The sequence below is a fragment of the Equus asinus genome, chromosome 2 (genome assembly GCF_041296235.1).
Source record: "Equus asinus isolate D_3611 breed Donkey chromosome 2, EquAss-T2T_v2, whole genome shotgun sequence".
NCBI lineage: Eukaryota > Metazoa > Chordata > Mammalia > Perissodactyla > Equidae > Equus > Equus asinus.
In genome coordinates, this window is record NC_091791.1 from 6,403,032 (window position 1) to 6,427,900 (window position 24,869).

Consider the following 24,869-nt stretch of genomic DNA (forward strand, 5'->3'; position numbering starts at 1 on the left):
CCTTCTCAAAACGCCAGCCTGCTCAACTATCTTAGTTCATAAACTAGGAACTTAGCCACACAAGTCAATTTGTTATAACACAACTTAAACACAGAAAGTAAATTTTCCTGATTACATTGGGTTTAAAACACTTTCCTCACGGGAGAAAATGAGGCCAATTTTCAAAGAAAAAGCACGTTTTAGGTGGACTTTTGCTTAACCAGAATAACCGAAAACAAAAGGAATTAGCATCCGTCATTTCTCCAACAACAGGAGCAGATTCAGGGCTGTTTGAGGATTCACGGTCCCCACAAAACACCCAGCACCTCTGGGTTCAGGGTTCAGAATCATTTGGGCTAAATACAAAAGATGTTGTCAATTGTGACAAGTCTGGTGTCAGTGTAAAATGGGCCAAAGGCTAGAGACGAGCTCGGGCAAGACTGGCCGTGAGTATGAACAGACAGTGGGAAACGCCTGGTTCTTTATGAGGACGGACATCCCCCACGCCCCTCCCCTGCCCTGCACTCTGGACAGTGACTTGATGGAAAGCCAGCATCAGGGGAAGCCCAGGTCACTACTGATGAAAACATGGAGCAACGTTGGGAAAAACCCCGCCAACACAGCAGCTAATTCTGTGCTGCGCTCACTGGGGCCAGCTCCCCCAGGTCTCCCTGGAATGCCCTGAAACAGGCCCCAGAGCGAGCCCTGGAGCAGCGTTCACTTCCATGAAAATCAACACAGTGACATTGCCCAAGGGCATCTCCGTCCAGGAAGGCACATGTGGTCCCCTTGAAAAAGCAGAGTTCCTGTCTCTCGGTTCTCACAATGACCTGAACACACTCCTCCTTCCCCTGGAGTTCAAGGAATTGGGCTCCCTGGGCATGAGCCCCCCTGCCTCTGGTGACACAGATTTTGCCCACAATACCAGTGAGACTGACAGAGGCAGGCCGTGGATCCTCATTCTCAGTAATTTCCTGCAGGCCTGACACCAACCTCCACCTTTCCTGTGTGACTCTGCAATAAAAGTTTATCAAAATTCTGATGACTCTGCAAGAGAATGAGATCCAACGGGAGCCAGGGGCCTGGGGCCTGGCGCTCCAGCCTGAGAAGGGCTCCAATCGAAACAGCTTTAATTGGACCTCCCCGTGGTTTTCAATTAAAGTGCAAATTGGGAGGGCTGTTAATTTATGAGAAGATGGGTCCTGGGTCAGCTTAAAATTGCTCTGTCTACAGAGGCCACGTTTCATTACCATTTTGGGTTGGGGTTTTCATTTTGCAGTTGTCTGGCAGGCAGTCACACCAAAAGAAAGCCAAAGGTCCCTTAATACTCCAGAGCATTCTTCAGACTCAATTCACACTCTCCTTTAGAACAACGGGAAATCAATCTAGATAATTGTTTCTTAAAAGTCTGGTGACACAAGGTAACTAGACAGTGAACCAGGTCTATTCACCTAAGCTCTGCTGAGTTTATGCTGTCTGCATCTAATCAAGGACTGAGAAGAGAATTTCCCAGGGGTGCTTAAAGCAGCCTTAGAAAGGAGAAGTTCTGAAGGTGACTTGCCCTGGGGCTGGAGGCGGGGCCTCAGCAAACAGTTGTTTACTGGCAGCCCTCCTGGCCAGCCCAAGAGCCAACTGTCACCAGCCCCCGAGATGACTGATTCATTGCCTCTGCCCACAGAAGGTCAGTTGCTGGGAAAGTTGTCAGCATGGGATTAAAAATGATGAGTGCGAGACGGAGAGTGGGGGAGGAGAAATCTCTTCCATTACAAAACTGAAGGGGAGTCAGTCTGCAAAATGAAGCCACTCTCCCAGGGGGACAGGAAAAGGGGTCCCAGAAACCAATGTGGCAGTGATTAGTGCATGACATGAGCGAGGAAAAACCAGAGAAGAGCACATGGGAGGTGGGTTATGTCTAATGTCTCCACGTTTCTTTAAACAGCAAGGTGAAATGTGAAATAACAGCCAGTGGACAGTTACTGTGTTCTCTTGTGAAGTCATTTAAGAGTTTTTAAAACTGGTTAGGATGAGAGGAGATGGCTGGAGAAGACTGAGGAAGGCAAACAAATGAGTTACTTCCAGTCTCATCAACTCTGGGCTCCTTGCAAACATTTAACTGTATCCCACTCAGTCTTCCCCTCTCATCCCCCTCAATGCTTACAAAGGTGATCAGCAAGAAAATTCTCATAAGCTCTACATCAGGGACAAAAAGTACACATCATTTCCAACACTGCCATCATCATCATCATTATCAGTCGCAGCAACAATAGCACCATTAGCATTGTTATCATCATCATTCTCCTTCTCCTCCTCCCCCTCATCACCATCACCATCATCATCACCATCACCATTACATCATCATCTTCATCATCATCATCACCATACATCACCGTCATCACCATCATCATCACCTTCATCATCACCATTACATCATCATCTTCATCATCATCATCACCATACATCACCGTCATCACCATCATCATCACCTTCATCATCACCATTACATCATCATCCTCATCTTCTGCATCATCATTATCATCAAACCACACAGCACTGTCCCAAATTCATGTAAATGGACATTTATAGAAACAAATCAATAGAATACATACCCTGGCCCTTGTGGTTGACCTCTTTGGCAGCAATGACTTTGTTTATAACAGTCTGAAGGAAGTCATTCTCCCCTGCCACCCTGGGTGAAAAACGGGATGACATGTTCAGCGGCTTGTGTCGAATGGCGTCGTCCAACGCGAGCCTGGAGGGCACGGGACGACCAAGACCACAGGAGACAAAGGGGCACAGAGACCCAGAGGTCACGGTAACAAGGGAACACAAGAGATCATCGTCACCGAGTGCGAGAGAGAGTCATCATGAGTCAACGCACGACAAAGGACGGAATAGGTGACAAGAGAGACAGGGAAGAGCATTGATCAGGAAAATGCTGAACCACACAAGAGAAGTAAAGCAAACGAGGTTGATCCTATCCCCAGGAAATAAATGTGCACCAGGCCTCCACTCCATTTCTACTAGACAATAAAAAAGGAAACTTATCTGAAGGTAACATGGTTGGATGGCATTTAATCACAAGGAATCTTTATGCCATTTCTTCCATTTTAATAATTCCTGACCATAGCATAGGTCAAGGAGTAGGTGGTTTGAAGGGAAAAGCAAAATCAAGACCAAAAAAAAAGATCCCTCCCACCTAATTGCTTGGGAAGCTAGGGTGGCTACCACTCTATTTCATAAGACTTTGTACTCACCATAGCCTAAAATACTTAAATGTGAAAAGAATACCATGGTCTTTGGAGAGCACAACTACTGTGTCTAAAAAGTGAAACTGTGACACAATTATGAATGTAAACCATCCACGTTTGGGGGGCCCATGGATCAAGAGCTTTTAATAAAGCTGCACTAGGACCAAGAGAATAAATACAAACAGGCAACATGTGCAAAGAAATATACCAGGTAGCACAGCAAAGCACAATATACAAGGAGCAAGAAAATATACGTCATGTACGAAATGTTTAAAATCATTCCTAGAAACAAGGACAGTGTTATTCATCGCTTGAGCCTACATTACTCAAGAGAATCAAGGACTATTTGAATTTACCTCACCAGGTTAAAAAAGACAAAGAGAGAGAGAAATGTACACTGTGCTTCCTTCCGTAAAACTTAGCTCGTGATATCATAAATCAGTTTTAATGGAGCAAAAAATGGTTTCATTAGCATGGCATTTCCCAAAGAACTGGTTTCATTGCTTATTTGGTATTAATATCATGCTACTCTTTTCTTTCTAACGCTGCAAATATTAATCTGTATATTTAGTCTTCCTTTAATGCGGCAATGAGTCACAAATTACAATGAGTTAAAAACATGTAATAATATTTTTTAAAGTGGACATTTCACTAAAAAGCAAAAAGATGGTGCCAACATGCCGTCTCAAGTAGCTCATAATACATCCCAGTGAAATTTAGATTAGTGCATCTAAAACTAATAACCCCTCTAACTTTTCAAACACTAACTAACCCACGTTTTTTTTAATCTTAGACTCTTCCCAGAAGACAGGAGCAGGCAACAGGTAATTTCAACTCAGTAATACACTGGGTATCAAAAACCTCTGAGGTCTAATATATAAAATAGCATTCAAAACAGCACTGGGCTGCATTATTTCTCATGGGCAAAAGAAGCAACTTAATATTATCATTTTATTACAGTGTATTTTATTTATCACCTCAATATCTGTCCATGTTCAAAGATGATGTTCCCCTTGTTTACTGAGGAAACTTCCAGATTCTGCAGAACTGAACTCCCACAGGAGCACCATCCCATGGAAAGTTCTGCAATGATGAAGATGTTCTCTATCTGCGTTGACCAATATAGCAGCCACTAGCCATGCACGGTACTGAACAATTGAAATGGAACTACTCTGATGGAGGAAGTAAATTTCTAATTTTATCTAATTTTCATTAATTTAAATAGCCACATGTGGCTAGTGGTTACCATACTGGACAGAAGAGTAAATCTAAAAGCATTAAAGCCACAGAAGACCCCTGCCTCCACTTGTGCGTGGTGAGATACATATAACTGGACCCCGACTTCAAGCTCATAAGGCAGGGTTTTCTGGTATTCTCGTGTCAAAAAGATTGCAAAATTTTCTACTGAGTGATGCTTCGGGATGCTATCTGACAAGATCACCTGTCTGTAAAGAAAACCACTCTATTCTCATCTTGAACAACTGGTTCTCAAGCCCAGAACTGAGTGGGCTGGTCCGTCATGCAAAGATACATGGTGCAAAGGGAAGCCAGCCTCACATCTCCTGTCCCCGCAAGACAGGACTCCGTCAGCCTCCCAGTGGGTATCACCAGCCCCTACAAACCCTCAGCCAACACCTGGAAACAGTGGAGGGTTACTACCCTGAAATTTGTTTCAAGCGAGAAACCACTTAAGTCATAATAGAAATGAGGAGAAAAGACAGAACACGCAGGACACTGTGACAGGTCATTCTAACTCGCCTTTATCATTTACTCTTCTAAGATTTCACACCTCCAGGAGGAAGCTGTCTCTTACGATTAACCTAAAACACTCTGATTCCTCTTTCTTTCTCTCCACCTTTGTCTGAGGTGCAGAAAAGCCCTGGAAGTGGCCACAGACCATTATCTCGGTACCCTCTTGCTTTAATCTCCAGGGAAATAAGACCAATTCTTTCAACCTCTTCCATGGGATCTACCTTCAAATCAGAGAATCAATTTAACAAATCTCCTGCAAGTGCTTTCAAGCTTCCCACACCTCTCTACAGGCTTCAGGTCAGACTCGACAAATCCTCAAAATGGCGAGCACAGACACAGTCCACTCTAAGCAACAACCAAGGCAGAAAAATCAGCAGCGTGATTATTTGCTTTAAAGCATGATCTCTCACTTTACAAAAGAATTCATCATTATTTTGTTTGGTTTTCTATTTTAAAACCAGCAACCTCCTGCGATGAATCTGAAAGTATCGTATTTTGAAGATGTGAACCGCTACTAGAATAAATCAATTATGTAAAGAAACATTCACGCTCAGAGTAGTTCCGCGTGTCCTACACGATAAGGCAATTCAGGGATCAGATGCAAAATCTTCTACTTCCAAGACCATAAACAAATTTGAACCCAGGATTCTTATGGCTACAAAAAAGTCCATGTGCTATAGCAATGACTAAACAGATTTTTCATTATTATAAAATAATCAATCCCCATTTGTTCTGAATTTCCAAACTTAATTATGAAGATGATTATTCCAAACATACATTTTCCTTATTATATGTGGTTAAGTACTTTGCTCCATACTTACGGCTGGAAGGGAATGAAATGCTGTTTATCTTCGTCATCTACTTTTCCATTTATTATATCTGTTACATCCATCACTAGGGACAAGAAAAGAACAGATTGTTTTGCTTCTATGCTATAATCACAGAAAACAAACAAACAAAGAACATCAGAATGTCTTCTCACAAACAACAGCATAAACTGTATGGTGGAATTTTTTTATAGTCAAGATTAAAGTATTTCCATGTTTGAAAGACTAAGTTACCAAAAATGTCCACCCAAATGGGGTTGGGGGTCCAACGACAGGGTGCTGTTTATTTAGCAAATTCCTTTGCCTATTATCCAGTTGCCACTCTAGGGCCGCACTGTGCTAGAGAACTTGGTGTGATGACAAAATGTGCGATGACAAGGAACACCTAAAACGTGGCAGGTGTGATGGAGGACCTGAATTTCTACTTAGATTTCATTCATTTACATTTAAATCACCACAGGCGGCGGGGGGACCATACTGGACAGCAGTGCTCTGGAGCCTCACCCAAGTTGCTGCGTCCCCCTGATAATAAACCAACTATAAAGCAGCTACAATGTGGACACTGTTTCAAAGGACACTTCACAGCTAATCCTCACAATCACCTACAGTACAGCTGAGGAAACTGAGGCTCAAAGACACAAACGAATGAACTGGCCCCAGGTCAGAGAGCTAGAAAGCCTCTGATACCCAAGCTCTGACCTACACAGCGAGAAACCCCAAGATCAGCCCTAGCTGGCACTGGACACTTTCTCTATCGTCACTCAACCTCCACACTTAACTAAAGAGAAAGGAGCAACACAACTCGTTTATCTTCTTTGGCACAATCCCTTCCCTGATGACTATAATCACACATTGAAAATGGGGACAACTTCCATTTCTTCCACCCTCCCAACCCAAAATAAAGGGGAGAGGTCTATAGGACCAGAAGAGAAGCATTCCCAACCTCCTGGTTGGTTTGATGGAGCCCACAGAGTGTACACAGTGTGTCCTGAGGGAAAACACCCACCCACACTCTGCTGAACCAGTACTACCCACAGAGCAAAGAGCCTACGAATGCTCACAGGTACAGGTCAAAGAAGCGCAAATAAATTGGAACATCAAGTTGTGGCTGCTCAGAAGACGAATGGCCTGGACTCCGATCTCCACCCGCTAGAAGACTGTTCCAGCTTCAAACATTCTCGGGTGACTGATTAGCACTAGATCACGGCATCCACCTATTGCTAAGATGCTCATAATACCCAAGCCCACAGTTTTACCAGCAGTTCAGAACCATCAAATAGAGCTCATTTTACAGCCAAAGTCCAGTCAGCCTGCAGTTACTACTGCATCAGTCCACACAACCGGCTGTGGGCCAGAACACGCTGAGTCTGAACCTGGAGACCACCCCTGCACCCGAGTCTGCAGTGGGAGGCCTGCCTAGGTGTCCACAGACCTCTCCTCTCTGTCATGGGACTCCTCCCACCAGCTGACTATGAGTGTCCCTGATCATCCAACTCCCCCGCCAGAAGCCCAGCCTCCCGTGCTGGAACACGCGAGGAGCCCAGTAACCACTTGCAGGAAGGCAGCATGTGAGCAAGCAGTGCAACCTCAGTGTGAGCACCAGTAAGCTGAAAGCAGCCTTGGTCCTGCTACTTCCCGGAAGTGACGCCCCTCAGGCCTGCCCACCCCAAGCGTCAGAGGAGGATGCCCTGAAACCACGGTCATCACATACGTTCCCAAGGACTTTCCCTCCCAGTTTCCTGGCACACAGGCCGTGCCGAGGAAACTCTTGCTGCAGCTGAGACTTAGGGCCTCAAAAGGTCCCTGTCACTAAAGGAAGAAATGAAGGACTGCAGGGAGAATCGGCCCCAAACTGACAGCCCAGGGTCTCTACATTCAGGTATAAGGGTCTGTCTTAAGTCTTAAGAAAGCCAAGAGTTCTCACGGCTGGCCCTACGGCCGAGTGGTTAAGTTCACATGCTCCACTTTGGTAGCAGCCCAGGGTTCACTGGTTTGGATCCTGGGCACAGACCTACACATGCTCATCAGGCCATGCTGTAGTGGCATCCCACATAGAAGAACTAGAATGATTTGCAACTAGGATATACAACTACGTGCTGGGGCTTTGGCAGGGAGGAGGAAGACTGGCAACAGATGTTAGCTCAGGGCCAATCTTCCTCACCAAAAAAAAAGCCAAGAGTCCAGCCATATGTAGTCACCATCATATGACGGAAGAGGGCATGAAAGGCCCAGCAAACAGATGGCATCACATGACACCAGAATGCAGGGGGTAGGAGAAGGAAGGGGGCGTCAGGACGATCGTGATGGAGGATCAGGGACAACAAAAGCAGGAAAGCAGGGAGGCAGGCGATGAGAAACACGCTGCAGAGGAGAGGGGCCAGGCAGGCTCGGGGACCACAGCTTGCTCACAGCAACTGGGCACAAGCATCGAGGCGGCCAAGACACACACGCCCTTCCATTCAGCAATTCACCCTGCACAGTAAGACGGGCGCAAAGACCGGAGTTCCAGGATGTCCTCTGCATACCTACTATACCACAAAGCTGGAAACACCCTCAAAGCCCCAAAATGAGGGGTTGCTGAAAGAATGAGCAGCCACAGATTGCAGCCAGCAAAAACTCCAATTTTTGAATAACCTTTAATAAAATGAAATGCTCATAATATAAAGTTTTTTAAAAGATAAAAAGTACAAAATATGCAGAGTGAATATACTTAACACTACTGAATTGTACACTTAAAAATGGTTCTGATGCTTTAAAAAAAGAGACTAAAGAGACAAAAAAAGTAAATAAATAAATGAACCCAAAAAAAAGAATAAAAAGAAAAAGGACACAGTATGATCTGATCTTGTTTTCAAATTATATACCACACACAGAGAAAAAACATAGAAATACACCAGAATATCATGAGGCACAGCCCCAGCTGCACAGAATTATGAATAACTTACGTTTTAATTACGCTTTTCTTTCTTTTCAATGATTTTTACAATTTTATATCACTTTTACATCATGGAAAAGGAAAAAAAAAAATGTCACCTAGTATTTCCAATAGAAGACTGAGAACCATAGGCTCACAGGTGCCTGAACACTTTGCTCAATTTAAGGAACTGGGCTCTGTCGACACAACGTGCAGAAGTTATCCTGGATAAAGCTTCAAACTTAAATTCGTACATGGAAATTGGCGTTGCAGACAAATGAACAGAATATGGTTACCAGAAAGTTGACTGACTTTGTGAGGCGGAGAAGTGTCCCTTCTTAACCAGAAAGAGAACGTGAGGTCGGAGGAGGTCCTAAGTGGTTAGAAGCGGGTACTATGAAAGGAGGCCCCAGGCTGATGCCACCGTGTATCGAGGGAGGCGAGGCAGTCGGATGGCAGCACCCGGCCAGTCACTGCACTGCCCACAGAGGCTCACAGGGGATGCTGGTTAAAGCGGAGATTCTGATTGAACTGGCTCAAGAGGGGCCTGGGCAACAATATGCTTTAACAGCTCCAGGCTGTTCTCATGCACAGTTAGGGTTAAGAACCAATGCATTAAAATATTTGCCTTTTGTGCCAAAAATTTACATGGCCAAATCACATGATGAAACATACTCCCCCGTGTCAGAGCAGAGACATCAGTAGGAAGCTGGAACATATATATAAGCAGAATGCTCAGATCCTTACTTATAATTTACAGAAACACACCATCCACACAGCTCGAGGAAAGCTGGCCCCTCCAGAAAGAAGTGGAAGCTGAGAGAGCACTTGTCCCCTCAGCCCTCGCCCCACTCGGTGCTTGGCACCCGGGGATGAACAGGACATCACCACGTGGGGAGTGGAGACAAGTAACCAACAATAGCTTGGCTGTCGCTGCACTGGAGGGGAGCAGAGGGACATCCCCCAGACCTGGAAACCTACTCGAACAGTGACACATCTGATATTTTCCAACAAAAGGAAAAAGTGCCTCCCAGGTGTCTCTGAAGCCCTTCACACAGGTTCTTGCAGCCACAAAGCTGGGAGAAGGCTCCAACCAGAGAGGAGCAGAGGGGAGCAGCCACACACACGAGTCCAGACAGAAGAAAACAGAAACCCACGGGGTCCATCCACACGGTCAGCAGAAGTCTGCAGACCAGACAATGGCAGCCTTGTGGCCAGGGACCCAAGCAGAGGCCCAAGTACCACTACCGACATGACACAGGTGGGGCCTCCAAAAACAGGGAACTGTGTCAGGGCTCCCTGCCGGTCCCCAGAGAAGAACCCGGGAGTCAGTAATCCACAGAGAACTCCAGCGCTGGGAGGCTCTGGTCTGCTTCCCAAAGGTCGCCTAACTCCACACTCCACCGAGAGGAAGGAGCACGCTGCCAATGATGAGACACCACTGTGGTATCAGCCAGATCTGTAACCATCAACCTCTCCACCCCTCCTCCCCAGGCCTTCCTGGAGCCTCAAAAGTCAACCTGTGAAAGCTGAGAAAAATCCCCATTTTAATCAAAAGGAGAAGAAAATGTTAGCCTCTGGTCTGGATGTCATCGTTGTTTAAGAAATATAACTGTGCACTCATACAAACTTCTCACTCTGTTGGCGATCTAATAACCAGAGAATCAACAGCATCATCAGTGTTGGAAAGAGGCCCAACTTGCATACACTGTCAAAGATTGCTCTGGTCACGTAAAGGGAAGCTTAATACACCTCAGGTGCAAATACAGTATCTCATTAAAGCTATCATAGAGGCGGGAAAGAGAAAAAAGAATTCCCTAAAATTTACAGGTATTTCAACTATAATATCAGATTACATATAAAAGATGTTACAGGTTCTGGGGGCCAGCCCCAGTGGCCTGCTGGTTAAGTTCGGCACTCTCCGCTTTGGCAGCCGGGGACAGACCTATACCACTCGTTGGCTGCCATGCTGTGGCAGCAACCTACCTACAAAACAGAGGAGGACTGGTACAGATGTTAGCTCAGGGTGAATCTTCCTCAGAAACAAAGAAAAATGATGCTACAGGTCCTGAAAAATAGAGGCACAATTTTAAAGTAAATATTCAGGTACTAAGTGATGAAAATGTGAAAGGATTTCCAGAGCCCAGGGGTGTGGGGACTCAGAAAGGCAATGTCACCTTCAAAATTTCACTCACAAATAGAAAATTCAGTGGAACTCCATAAATATAGCCCTGTTGGTAAATGGAAGTAAAGTGAATTAATGTGCCTCTTTCTTTTTTTTTTTTGAGGAAGATTATCCCTGAGCTAACATCTGCCACCGATCCTCCTCTTTTTTGCTGGGGAAGACTGGCCCTGAGCTAACATCTGTGCCCATCTTCCTCTACTTTATATGTGGGACACCTGCCACAGCATGGCTTGACAAGCAGTGCATAGGGCCACACCCGGGATCCAAAGTGGCGAACCCCAGGCAGCTGAGCAGAATGTGTGAACTTAACCACTGTGCCACCGGGCCGGCCCCACCTCTTTCTCATTAATGCCTATATCATTGTTATTATTTAATCCTTATGAAGTAGCGAATCATTAACTTAAATGATTTTATATGTTTTTCAAAAATAATCCAGGCAGAGAATAGAAGACTTTTAGAGCAGTGAAAACTCTGATGATACTATAATGATGGACACGTGTCATTATACATTTGTCAAAACCCAGAGGATGTACAACACCCAGAGTGAACGCTACTGTAAACCATGGACTTTGGGTGATTACGATGTGCCAACATAGGTTCATGAATTGTAACAAACATACCACTCTGGTGGGGGATGTTGATGGGTGAGGCTGTGTGTGTGGGAACAGGGGGTACATGGGAACTCTGAAATCTCTGTACTTTCTGCTCAGTTTTGCTTGAAGCTAAAACTGCTCTAAAAGTAAAATCAATTTAGAAGAGGCAAACAAACAAAAACTAAGCCCTGAGTTTCCCAGGCGCCAAGGCAAAGAATGTCTCCCATTGCTGTTCACACGAGAAATCCAGCTACACATCAGAAACGAAGAACTTTTCCCACACCCATAATCCTGTAAGTGCTAAAGGACCACAAAAAGGACAAGAATAAATAAGGTCCACGTGATGAAACTCCAATGCAACATCCCATAGTGAGAGAAAATCACTTCCCAAATTGTGAAAAACGAGAGCGACATTGAAAGAAGTAAATTAATTAGAACTTGGTGGGGACACTTTTATCTCTCCTGAACAGAGTTAACTAATCTCTCACTTTTCTTGTGCTGTTGCCAAAACAACAACACAAATATGGAGGATAAAAAGCACCTATTTTGAGATAACCATGTCCTCTTCACGGCTCCTTCTCCTTCTTCCTCTTTATCACTTTGACCATTCTGTGCAAATTCGCTCCTCCATCAATCAATCACCAAGTCCAGAAACCCTGCCAACCTCCACCGACTGGCTTCCCGCCAGGCTGAGAATGTGGGTCAGGTTCTCCCCCCAGGAGATGCGATCCACTTTAAAACCAAATGTATAATTTACGTCTGAAACTTGTGGACTGAAGCACCCTGAGCTGCACGTCGACTTGAAAGCACAGAGAAAAGAACTAATAGATGTTTTTTCTCTCCAACAGATAAGCTTATAAATCAAAGCGGCCCACTGGCCAATACTCAGCAGCAGCTCCAACTCAGGGTGAATGGGATGATTTTGAAACTTAAGAAAAAGGAGAGAAATGGATTACCGGCCACTCCGAAAGGCCGCCGCAGGCCCGAGGTCAGCTTCCTCGTGTTGTTGTCCCTGAGCTCCATGCGACCCACTCGAACGATCTGACAAACAAAACTGATTTTCTCCCTTTTCAGGTCTTTGCTTCCAAGGTCCTAGAAATATTAATTTCCATAAGTTATGTTGGAGAACCATTACTCAGTGCAGGTTCAATTGAAACAGACAGTAAAAAGATGGATTGAGACTCTTTTCGTGGGCCAGTTTTTAGCATTTTAGTAAGTTATTCACATGACAAAAAGGAACTGAATAACGACAGTCAATTAACGCTGAGTGAACTTAGGATACAAGTTTAAGAGAAGTGCTGGAGTAAATCTTCGTCATGGGGATTTTAAGGGAAGTTAGAGACCCAGAAGATTTCCGGGAAGGCGTTTCATTATTACTAAAGTGCCATGCATTACAGGCATCCAAGGACTCATATCTAGTGTGGTGAGAAGTCAGAAGGAGGTCATTACAAATAGTCATTAGAACGGGCAGTGACTCAACGGAAGCTTTTCGAGTGCACTTACAGTAAAAACAGCTCGCAAATTATGTAATCTGTCTATATCTTTGGGCAATCCTGAACTTGACCAGCGAACCAGGTAGTTTTCACTGGAAAAACAAAGAAATAAAAGCCAGTTAACTTTCCAAATATAACAGGGTACCAAATGAACATCAACATTGACTTATAAATAATACTACGGAGGTCCACCACACAGCCAACCACATGAGTTCAGAAATATCAACAACATCAAATAGGCCACCCTTCCATTAGCACAGAAGATAAGTAACTTCCCTTACAAGGGAGTATTCGAGGAATGCGTGTACAAAATCCTTGAGAGGTTTTAATTTTGGAAGTCTAGGGTTATAATTGCAATGGAACTATTTTCAAATAGTATTTCAAAGCTTTTTATTTTAAAAGCATATTTGTTCATTTAGAATGACTATAGTATAAAATTCACCATTCATTCATTTATAGCATAAAATAAACACTGCAAGTTTATTTCAGAGCCTATGACAAGTCGACTATGACCTAAAAATACAAAATATCAAGAAAAAATGATCCCCTTCCAGAAGTGAGAGTAAAATTCACCCATTTATTCTGTTTTCCATCATATACTAAGCTTTTAAATTTTGAATAACACAAGTGTAGATACTGGAATTTTAAACACACACACACACATACATAATTTAAACCATAATCCTTCCATCTGGACAAAGAGAAAGTTACACTAGAGACAAAAGAGGAACCAGGAAAGAGACGACCACATCAAAATGACAAGAATGGCAGAGACAGGATTTACCATATTGCATTCAACAAATACTAATTGAGAGCCTTTATGTAGCAGGCATTGTTCTAGACACTGTATTCTAGCCAACCATGTTGGAGAAATAACAACAGTCAAAGGTCCAGAAACGACATTTATAGAAAAGTTCAAGAAGGCAAGATTAAGAGAAGAGTGATATCTGGGGAGTCCAGAAATATAGAATCCTAGGAACACAACATAGGTAACAAAGGATTACTTCAATCTTTGGTTGCTAGCTCCTTAAGACTTTACAAGAGTAAAACTCTACAATCAAACATCCACACAGGCACAAGAAAGCCGACCCTGCCCAAAGCCCAGCCAGCTGACACCACGCTGTCCCAGAGAGCACAGGAGCTCTCTGTGAGAGCAAGACTCTAGGGGTCCTGATGCCACTTTCCTAACACTGACCAACCAAGAGAGACGGCAGCCAGGGACTGTCACTGACCTGATGAATTTGGATTCCACAGGGTCATAAAGAGACATGAGCACTTCAGCATCCTCTCCTATTTTACAAACCACATTTTTGAGGTTGACAAACAAGGCCAGAGAAGGGGTGGCAGCAAACTTAGCTTGTCGGTTAATCTCTATGTTCTGCTTTTGAGACTGTAAGTGGAAACAAAGCAGAAAGTTGACATTAGCAACACTCAATCGCCAACCCTCGCTTTTTACATTCCCTACAGAATAGAAAACTGTGCACAACTAGTTGGCAATAACACAGCATAGCCATTCATGCAGTCACTTCCTTGTCCCCACTTCACATCCTCAAACACGCATGCACCCAACTGAAAATAATAGCTCCCTGTGCAATGGTCCCAATCCCATAACAGTTTGTACTGTGCTTTCTTCAGAGACACTGACATTCAAGTGTCAATCAATGAATCAGAAAGGTGATTACATGTGTGGTTACTTGTTCAATTTTTGGTTCTACCAACAGATCAAACCCCCTGAGGATTTTATTTTTACTTATTTATATTTATTTATATTATTTTAAATTATATATATAATAAAATATATTATTTTCATATATTTATACGTAATATAAAATAAATATTTATATTTATTCATCTATGTCTTATTCATCATTCCTGGCACACAGTAGATGCTCAAAAAATACTTGCTGAATGAATGGATGAGCCAATCAATCAATCAATTAATTTCTGATTATCTACTATCTACCAGATACCATTAAAGGCCATAGACAATGAAAAAGATCAATAAGACAGGTGTTCCCTGTCCCCAGTGAGCTTAGAATACCTCACTCCCCTACTCCTATCAAAGAGGAAATGCAGAATAAAGTGTTGTTTCCCATGAGATGAGAACACAAAGTCAATGTCACTAAGAGCCTGCCTCCTAAGTTGAAGCACAACGCTGTGCACATCCCCCTGAAGGGATGACATCCTTTCAGGTTATCAACAACACGTTTGGACACTGAGCTCCATTCCAACCATCACTGTATGAAATATGCTGTGTACTCGTGCCTTTTCAGGTCCTTGTTATGCAATTCTGGGCTTCACTGATGTTTTACTAATGTTGAAAACTGTTACTGAGAAAATATACTCCAAATGTCAATGGCATATTACAAAGAGTTGAACTTACTTTTTCTTCCTGTAATCTTTCCTCCACCTGTTTAGAAGCTATTTCATGAGCTCTGAAGAGACTAATCGTGCTAGTTAGTTCTGGATCCAAAATGTTCCCATCTTCATCTCTCACCACCAAGTCCAAATCAAGAATTCTAGAACAAGAATTCAGAACTTCATGGACACAAACCAAGGGCTTTGAACTCTATAACACAACTTCAGTCCCAGCAACTGAGCTGATGAAAACATCACAGAAAGTTGGGGTCACCCACAAATATTAGGGAACATAATTCTGAAAGGTCACTTTTTTATAACTTAAAACATTATCCTTGGAATTGAAAAAAAAATTAATTTCCAAAGTCCAATAGTGACTTTGTCTTACAATGAGAAATTTTATAGATCTACAAAGCCCAAATAAAATATGTTACTAATTACCCTGTGAAGAGTATGGACACACATGCTAAATATATTTTAGAGAATTAAATATATATATATTTGTGTGTGCATGTGTGTGTATATAGCGTGTGTATATATATGCATTCTCTCTCTCTCTCTCTCTCTCTATATATATATCTATATATATATGCAGTCACATACACACTCATATTCCCAAAGACATAGATTGGTGGTTGTGACATCATCACTGGCTTGGGGAGAGGAAGGAGAGAGGAAAAGCTGGAGCAAAGGCACACCCACCACTGTCTTTGTTCACCACTGTCTCTGGTAGGTTCCACCACACAGCTTTCCTTCCACCTAGAGTCAGTGCTAATCCCTAAATTAGCCCATCAGATGTTTTGATAAAGATGTTCTATTGTGTTTCAACAGCAAACATATGGAAGTTACCCACAATAACATTAAGCAACTTGGGCCAGATGGCTAAACGTAGTAGCCAACTCAAAACAGGAGCAGCACCTGGCTAATAAATCTGTCTGTCTATATCTGGAAATATTTTTTGGCAACATTCTCTCCAATCCCCAAAGTCCAAAGAAATTGTTAGAGGATTTTTACCATGGTTTTTCTTTAAAGAATAAACAAAGGCAATTACAGAAAGAAACCAAGAGTTGCGCTATGGTGCTGTGTTCTAATTTTCTTTTTAATAAGACATGAGGATCTTAACCACAGAGGCCTTATATGTTGCCTTTGGGATTTTCTTCCTGCTATTAACAAGCCTATAAAAGCAGGAAATTTTTTTTTTAACCACACAACAAAGGAAAGAGTCTTTTGAAAGAAAAATAAATTTCAATTAGAGAATGTCTTTAATAGTTACAAGTTTAAGAGGAAAGCTGACTGGGCAATAAAGACTCCATCCAAACAAACTAATCGCTGACTTCTCTGAAGGTCACACACCTTAAAGCTGGATGCAAGTCTGATAATGTGTCAAACAGGTTTAGCTCTGAGAGTTACGCTGGACCGCTGTACCGTGTGGAAGGCAATGACAAAAATCTCATCTTTTCCTTTACTATCTACAGGGCAAATTCACTGATGGTGAAGCAGGACCCACTAGGCTTCTCAGCAGCATGAGGCTAAACAGTCTTTTAAACAAACAGAGGTTTTTCCTTCTTCATGGAAACAGCCTCGGTAGTTGCAATAGTTGTGGGTGCCTCAAGAGGAACAGAAAGACATTTTTTTTAAATCTTTTAAACTCTCATTAGTCGTCTTTGAAACATGTTTCACTAATGAGATAAAGCCCCTCTCTCTCAAATATTACTGCTTATCTCTGCCATGAAACCTGCCCCTGGGAGGAGTCAGTGCTGGTGTGGGTGGGGTGAGTGTTGGTGTGGGCGGGGTCAGTGCTGGTGTGGGCGGGGTCAGTGCTGGTGTGGGCGGGGTCAGCGCTGGTGTGGGCGGGGTCAGTGCTGGTGTGGGCGGGGGTCAGTGCTGGTGTGGGCGGGGTCAGCGCTGGCGTGGGCGGGGTCAGTGCTGGTGTGGGCGGGGTCAGTGCTGGTGTGGGCGGGGTCAGTGCTGGTGTGGGTGGGGTCAGTGTGGGTGTGGGTGGAGTCCATGCTACCGAGGGTGGAGAGGGGATCAGCGCTGGTGTAAGCAGAGCTACAAAGCACTTGGCTTTAGGATGACTGGGCGAGAAGGTCCTGCAGGCCACACAAAATCAGGCTCCCTGAGGAACGGGGGCCCAGGCCATGTGCCAACTTGCTGTACATTCTGCAATGTGCTCCTCACCGCAGTCCTGCCAGGAGAGATGATCAGAGCCGTTTCACAAATGAAGACACCTAAGCTCAAAGACACATCTAGAAGAGCCCAGAGCCTGGATTCTGGGCCAGAAGGCTCTCATGGCAGAGCCAATGCTCTTTCCAGAATGCCACAGGCAAATCATCACGGGAAGTGGCCTGTCATGGATCTTCTTCATGCCAACCATTCTACGCGCTGTTCTCAGCAATCAGTGCTCAGGTGGTTCTGAATGCAACGTGAGCTTCCGCCATGAAGCTGCATCTTGGCAGAGCAAGAGGCTCTAACACCATTAGAGATTAATTCCATGGAAGCCTGAAGCACCTGTGACAAAAGCAGGGCGGAATCCCCCTGAAACTAGATGCAAAACTGTCTGTGTGTGTATTATGTATGTGCGATTTTCTCGAGAGATGGTCCATGACCATAATCACATTCTCAAATATCTCCCAGAAATCATCTTAAAACTGAACTTTCAACACTTTGATTTTATTTCGTATTATTTTGTTTTCTGAAGAAGGAACTAGAAAGATATGCACAGAGCATTGGACATTAGAGAAATTATGAAGTAGACCTGAGTTCCTCAGGCAAAAAACCATCTGATTAAGGATTGCATTTCCTATCAAAGTAGTAAATTGCATTTGGAAACACTTCCTTTCTTAACTAGATTGTTCTGTGACGTAATGTCCTTTGGTAGATTCCCACGGCCAAATTAACCAGGTGGTCTCTGAACATAAGTTCAAAATATGATACTCCAATAGAAAATAAAATCAAAGCTCCAAAAGTTTGGTTTTTTTTAGGCAGGTGGTCTTGAAATGGGTTTCACTGCAACAGTATCTAATATCCTATACCCAGAAGTCTGCCTGTCTGGGAAAAAAACCAAAACCTTCTCCTATAGCCTTTCTAATCCAACCACTACATCTTACTAATAATGTTGCTTTCAGAAACTTTTCACAGTTGGAAGTATGAATTACCAGAAAACAAAATTATGTTACAATTCTGAGGGTTTTTTAAAGATCGGCACCTGAGCTAACATCTGTTGCCAACCTTTTCTCTTTTTTTGTTGCCAATCTTTTCTTTTTTTCTTCTTCTTCTTCTCCCCAAAGCCCCCCAGTACATAGTTGTATATACTAGTTGCAGGTCCTTCTAGTTGTGTTATGTGGGATGCCACCTCAGCATGGTCTGATGAGCGGTGCTAGGTCCACACCCAGGATCCGAACTGGCGAAACCCTGGGCCGCTGAAGCGGAGCACATGAACTTTAACCACTCAGCCACAGGGTAAGCCCTGTATAATTCTGATTTTACAAAAAGTTTCTTTAGTTTTTCCAGGGCTCCCTTCAGCTAAATGGAAAACCTCTCCTATTCTCTGAACTTTACATCCTAATGTGTAAAATGAGAGGGTTGGACTAAACCAAGGGTTTCCCAATCTGCTTGCTGTCCATCACGACCCAAGTCTATTTTTAAAAACTGAGATTTCCAGCCAGCATTCCAAGCATCAGCAATCAGAATCTTAAGGACTGGATCCCAGGATTCTGTATTTTGAAAGCTCTCCAAGTGGTTCTGAGAGACACCAGCATTTGGGAACCAGTTGACAAGATCATTTTTAAGGCTTCTTGCAGCTCTGACATACGGAACAACCCAACAGTTATTCAGCGTGAAAGGGCACGGCCTCATTCTGGCTACAGAACCTGGCAAAATTAGGATGACTGAACCTCACTTCCTGTCAGCATCAGAATCACTTGCTAACACTAGAACATGCAGCTCCATGAGGCAGTGAGCACACCATTGCCAAAGGCATTCAAGCAGAACTGGGTGGAGGTCCCTGTAGATGGAAACTTTTGCATGAGACATACTTGCAAAACAATTATTTGTTGCTCATCTGAAATTCAAAGTTAGCTGGCTGTATTTTGGGTTGCCAAATCTGACATGCTATGCTGGCGACAAGTTGTAAGGTGACCTTTGAAATCCCTTCCAATTCTAGGAACTTAGCATTCCACAGAAAGAAACCTGGTACTTGTTTCTGCACAAAGTATCCCCACGCCTGGACTCAAAGTCAAACACTGTAAGCAGAAAGTAAAATTTCCTTGTCAGGGGGAATCATTGTGGGGTCCCCTCCAGAGGACGGAAAATGACAGGATACCCTAGCCCTGACTTCTTGACTCCATCACTTGAAGAACAGGTTTCAACAATGACTCGAGAAACTCCTGATTTTCAGGATCCAATAAAAAATACCTCATCCTTTTAAAAAAGAAAACCATGCCATTATTTTGAAGGTAGAAATTTTATTTTATGATAAAATATGATTTTAGTCTCTGCAAGGCTTATGGTGATGTTATTATATTGGATAATTTAAGCATGAAATCATCTTTCAAATAAACAAACCTGTTTCCATAATCAATTTTGGCAGTCACCTTCTTCTTCAGTTCTTTGAGTTCATCCTGTGGCAGAGTTCCAGAAAGAATTTGCGATCGCCATTCAATAAGGTCGTAGATCATGTGTCGTACACTTCGAAACATCTCCCTGTTATCTTGCTACGGGGGGGAAAGGCCAACGGTAAAGCTTTTGATATAAAATAGTATTGTGGGTTTTTTTTCAAATCTAAGTACAGTATATGCTTTATAAGATAGGTTTCAATTAATGTCAAATTAAAAGATGTTTTTAGCATGAAACTGCAACACATGATACAGAATTTTGTTCCTATCAAACACTAAAAGATTAAAAGGATAAAAAGTTATTCACAATCCTCAATGTGCCATCCAACACTCCAGAGTATGTACCACTGAATCAAGAAGTTGACTAAGGCAGGATCTGGACTTGGAGCCTCAAAGCCAGCCCACGAGCTTCTAGCGTCTGGCACATGGACGAGTATCCCTTGAAACTCCCTCAGAAAGTGTCTCAGCCTAAAGATCTTGCCTATTGAGTCTTCAGAATACCCTTCGCCCTGGACCATTCTCAGCACACTGAGAAAATGAACCCCCAGACCTGGCTGTCCACTGAGCTAGAAAAGAACATCGCGCTGGGCTCTCCTGGCACACTGGTTCACGCAGCACACACAGAGAATCTTCTCCAGGAAGCCAAATCTGAATCTACGAGCTCTTTGTGTGTTTATACCAAAAGGGAAATGCAAATAAGACACAAAATTCACACTTCCTATCACTTTCTACGCATCTCAAGGGGATGAATGGTACAAAGAGCATAGTTTTGCAACTTCAAGAGGACGATTCATCAAGGGAGTTAGGGATTGCCCAAAGGAAAAAGAACCCAGTGGTTCTTTCCATGAAAAGAAATCTGGGTAAAACCCAACTTGATAAAATTCTAAACATCATGGCCCCTAAAAAATTAAAATGTGTTCATTTCTACTTTTTAAAATAACTTCTCCTCTACATATCTGAATCTCTCACTCCACTATTTCTAGTATTTGACCTTCTGTCTAGCAGTGTCTAAGATCCCCACCACCCACCCATCATATAACACCCTTCAGGCTATTTTACATCCCACGAGCTCTTCTTTATACTATCATCCTAATTTTAACTTCTTAAATGAAAATGAAATGGTCAAAATTAATGGTTTATTTCAAAATTATGTTTGTTCCGTTCTTAGTAATTCTGCTGGTCCATTTCTCTAAAGCCTTATCAAATATCTAAAATCCGTAATATTTTGCTAACCTATCTACAACCACAGAGCAAAAAATTTTTAAAAGGCATATAAACATATTATAAGCATCTTTGGCTTTGCACCAATCCAATACTAAGTCTGTAAGAGGCAAATGTAAATTTTTAAAAAGGAAACCAAGGTGATCATTAGATTAGGAATGCCTATTTTGGGGTTGTATGGCTAAAACCATGTCCACTAACATATCAGTCAGCATCAATTCCAGTTTGCTTTGCTGCCATATTTTTGTTTAAAAATTGCTAAGTTGAACATGAAACACCAACTACAGAATTGCTCAGATTTACACAAAACATTCATGGCTAACTTTACGCTTTTAGGTTTTTGAGAACATTTGATGAACAATTACTGCAACTGCTTATTACTGTGCATTTATAGGAAACCACTGTATAATCAAAAACAACAAGCCTGCCCAGAGAGCAGCTGTGGGACTTTAGGAAGTTTTCTATGTGCCCGAGAAATTGATGCACTGACTTCTCTCTCTAGCCCTTGCTTTGTGCTGACAACATTAGCATATGAGAAATCAACAGTGAATAGAAATACAGGCTTAACAAAAGGTAATCTTCTGCAAATATGAATTTATGTGCAAAGAAAGTCCCTGAGGGACTATGAAATGGAAGATGTCAGAGCCTCAACCTCTCTGCATTAATAAGACTTCTTTCCTGATCAGGAGAGCTGGACAACTGCACACAAAGCCAGAATGTAAACTATTCCCCACCTCTGTAACAAACATGCTTCAATCTAGAAGGCTGTGTAGTTCTTCTCCAGCAATAAGGGGCATCACCAACAGGCAGACAAACAGCAAAAAAATAAATCATAATCACCCTCTACTGCATCCATAAATAAGCAGCTATTACAGTTTAAAAGTAGATTTTAGTTTTCATGATCAAAATATAAACTTTGAGGGTACATCAATGCAGGTTGCCTAATGCTTCTTCCAGGGGCCCTAAGCAGCCTGTTTCCCTTTCCAACACAAGGAAAGGGGAACCCAGTAGCTCCTTCCTTTCCAGTCACTTTATTACAGTGAGCACGGCTGCACCCCAACACAAGGCAGACCAAAGGGCACACGGCCCCCAGTGGTGGCCACAATATCAGGCCATGTTGCTTTCTTTGTTCCTTCTGAGTATCACCTGGACCCTGAAGTGCTGCTTTGGAGGTTCCCAGGGAAAAGAAAAACATCCTGTTGGTAGATCACGGTCCAAAAAGACCACTCTCTATTTTAAGCTTTGATTCAACATCCCATTTTCTCACCACGTAGAGTTGCCTCCAGATGGTGGACCACTCTCGGAGTGTTGTGGTGACTTCCTGTATGAGCGGGAGGTCACCCGGGATGACCGTTTCATGTTGCCTGGGAAGAAAGAAGGAAAGGAGGAAAGGACAATGGCGTTCATGGCTTCATTACACTCGGTAAGATGCACCTTGTAAATTCCAAATCTAGGCCATAGAGTTAAATATTTAAGCAAATGGAGAGAAAAATATACAAATAAAAATGTGTCCACACATGTGAATACATACATCTCTAAGAGTGACAAGTAAGAAGTGTACAGAGCCTGAGGATGTTCACACAGGACCCTATATGTAAGTCGTCCACCTCCTACGTCAAGCTAAGACGAAGGAGGCAAGCAATATCCCATTAAAAGTCTTCAGAATGTCAAGGTCTGGGAAGCGGAAAGTAAATTCAGAATATATGTACCCATCTATCTCATAGATGCCATATATTACAACCAATCTGTGGGGCATTAAAATGCGGGTTTGGGTGGAGATGATTTTTACATTTCCATCATGCATAAAACTCATTATATGATAACACATGAAGCAGCTATCCTTGGCGAAATATGAGCGAGGTTATGGCTTTCAAATGTCTGTAGCTACTCTTTCTAATCCTCTCTCCCTTTTCTCTCCACCCCAAGAGGCTGACCTTTGACTTATTCTTAACTCTTTATCTATTCTACATTGGTTTTTATCAAATCAACCATAGCTTTCTGGTCACGTGCTGTGGGTAAGGTATTGTGCTAAATAGGACTCAGAATATTTGGGACTAAGGAAGACACTGAACTTGTGGCTTATGAAGTTAGGCCACCTGACCCCAGAGGTCCTGTGTGTCTTGAACAGACAAGACTCCAACCAGCATGGAACATCCAGGGATGCTGAAATAGGCCCCACCTACGGATCTCGATTTGCCCGAGGCCCAGACCTATGCTGGGCCCTGACTTTGGCTCACAGTTGGGGTTCAGGACTGCAGTGATTTATTGATGATGGAGGCTCCCAAAGGAAGAAATAACAGAGTTCCTGAAAGAAAGTCAGTCTCTGTGGAGAGGTCGGGCCACGTGCGCCAGCTGGCACAGCAGGGACCAGATGTGTAAGGGAGGGGTGCATATGAGACCATCCCCCACAAAGCTGCTTTTAGGAATTACCCTTTGATGGGACATCATCAGTGTCTATTACAGGATGTGATTGTTAAAACAGACCTGCCAAGTCTGTCAGCAAGTTTCCCAGTAAAGATGTTGATGAAAATGTGCTTCATTGCACTCTGCAATGACGTCCTTACAGTCTCCTGGGAGAAATTTCTGTCCACTCACAGTGTGAGTACATTCCTCAGCAAATGGGTTGTTTTCATCATATAGATCCTGAGTTTCATGCTGAGTCCCTTGGGCTCTTCCCACTGGCTATTAGAAGCTTGAACCTCAATTGGACTCCACATTCACCACGTGGAGAGGGCCTCACTGCATGCACTGAGTCCTGGTCTCAGTTCTGGATCCTTCTTAGCTTCCTCCCTTTTGATAGGACTGAGCTTTCCCTTGGACTGACATGCCAACTGGCTCTAACATATTTAACATGACTGTGTCATACTGTCTTTGTAACCACCTCACTAGCTGCCAGGGGGCCAGCAATATACAAACCCAACAATGTCTGCCACAACGGGCTGTTGATGATCCCGAGGGAAGGAGTGTCATGCAGGGTGCACGGAAGAATGAGTGGGACACAGCAGACATTCAGCCAGTGGTGGCATTTGTATTAGTTACTTGGCTTTGCATGACTGAACTAGATGAAAAGGAACAGGTCAGGGCTGGAGGTCCCAATCCAAGCATCATCCATAGAGAGAGAACAGCTGATGGTGCAAGGACAGTGAGGGCATCTCACAGGGAAGGCAGCAGAGAACTCGGAGAAGGGCAAGGAAAGCACCCAGAGCAGCAGGCAGAGGGAGAGGAGGTTAGGGTAGCAACAGAAACAAGGTAAGAAAGCATCAGAAGAAACAAGGAGCTTTAGATGAACTGGATGGCAGCCAGGGTCTGACACTGCAGGGAAGCTCCAGAAGAGGAGCACTGAGAAGACACTGGAAGTCTGGAAATTAAGAGATGTTGGCAACCATGTCAGTATGGGAGAGAGGACTAGTGGGAATTGCATTGGTTATGGGGAAAAAGGTACAGAATCGGTGGCAGCAGGCAGATAGTAATGATTTGGCATGTGTGAGAGTGAAGGAAACCTGGAGTATAGAGAGAATAAAGAGATCATGCAAGAGAGAGACACTGCAAAAGAGAGAGAGCCAGCAAGACTGAGATCACGCAAGAGAGAGATTCTGCCAGAGAGAGAAGATATAAGAGAGAAAGCACGCATGAGAGCTAGGATAATGAACTTGGAGAGCAAGGAGGCAGGCAGGAGCAGAATG

At 43.3% G+C, this 24,869-nt stretch overlaps 1 protein-coding gene across 3 annotated transcripts in view; it reads right to left on the reverse strand.

The window, feature by feature from the left end:
• The window catches only part of DOCK1 (dedicator of cytokinesis 1), a 505,440-nt gene that overhangs the window by 414,308 nt on the left and 66,263 nt on the right, over nt 1-24,869 (reverse strand). For 2 of the 3 annotated variants that reach the window (XM_044748741.2, XM_070481015.1), the window contains exons 5-12: nt 22,454-22,550; nt 19,916-20,064; nt 15,375-15,510; nt 14,224-14,381; nt 13,002-13,083; nt 12,455-12,590; nt 5,801-5,873; nt 2,586-2,728 (exon numbers count right to left, since the gene is read on the reverse strand). In XM_044748741.2, coding sequence (XP_044604676.1) covers nt 2,586-2,728; nt 5,801-5,873; nt 12,455-12,590; nt 13,002-13,083; nt 14,224-14,381; nt 15,375-15,510; nt 19,916-20,064; nt 22,454-22,550 — 974 coding nt within the window. The remainder of the gene's footprint in view (nt 1-2,585; nt 2,729-5,800; nt 5,874-12,454; nt 12,591-13,001; nt 13,084-14,223; nt 14,382-15,374; nt 15,511-19,915; nt 20,065-22,453; nt 22,551-24,869) is intronic. The other variant, XM_070481013.1, reaches the window with a different exon arrangement.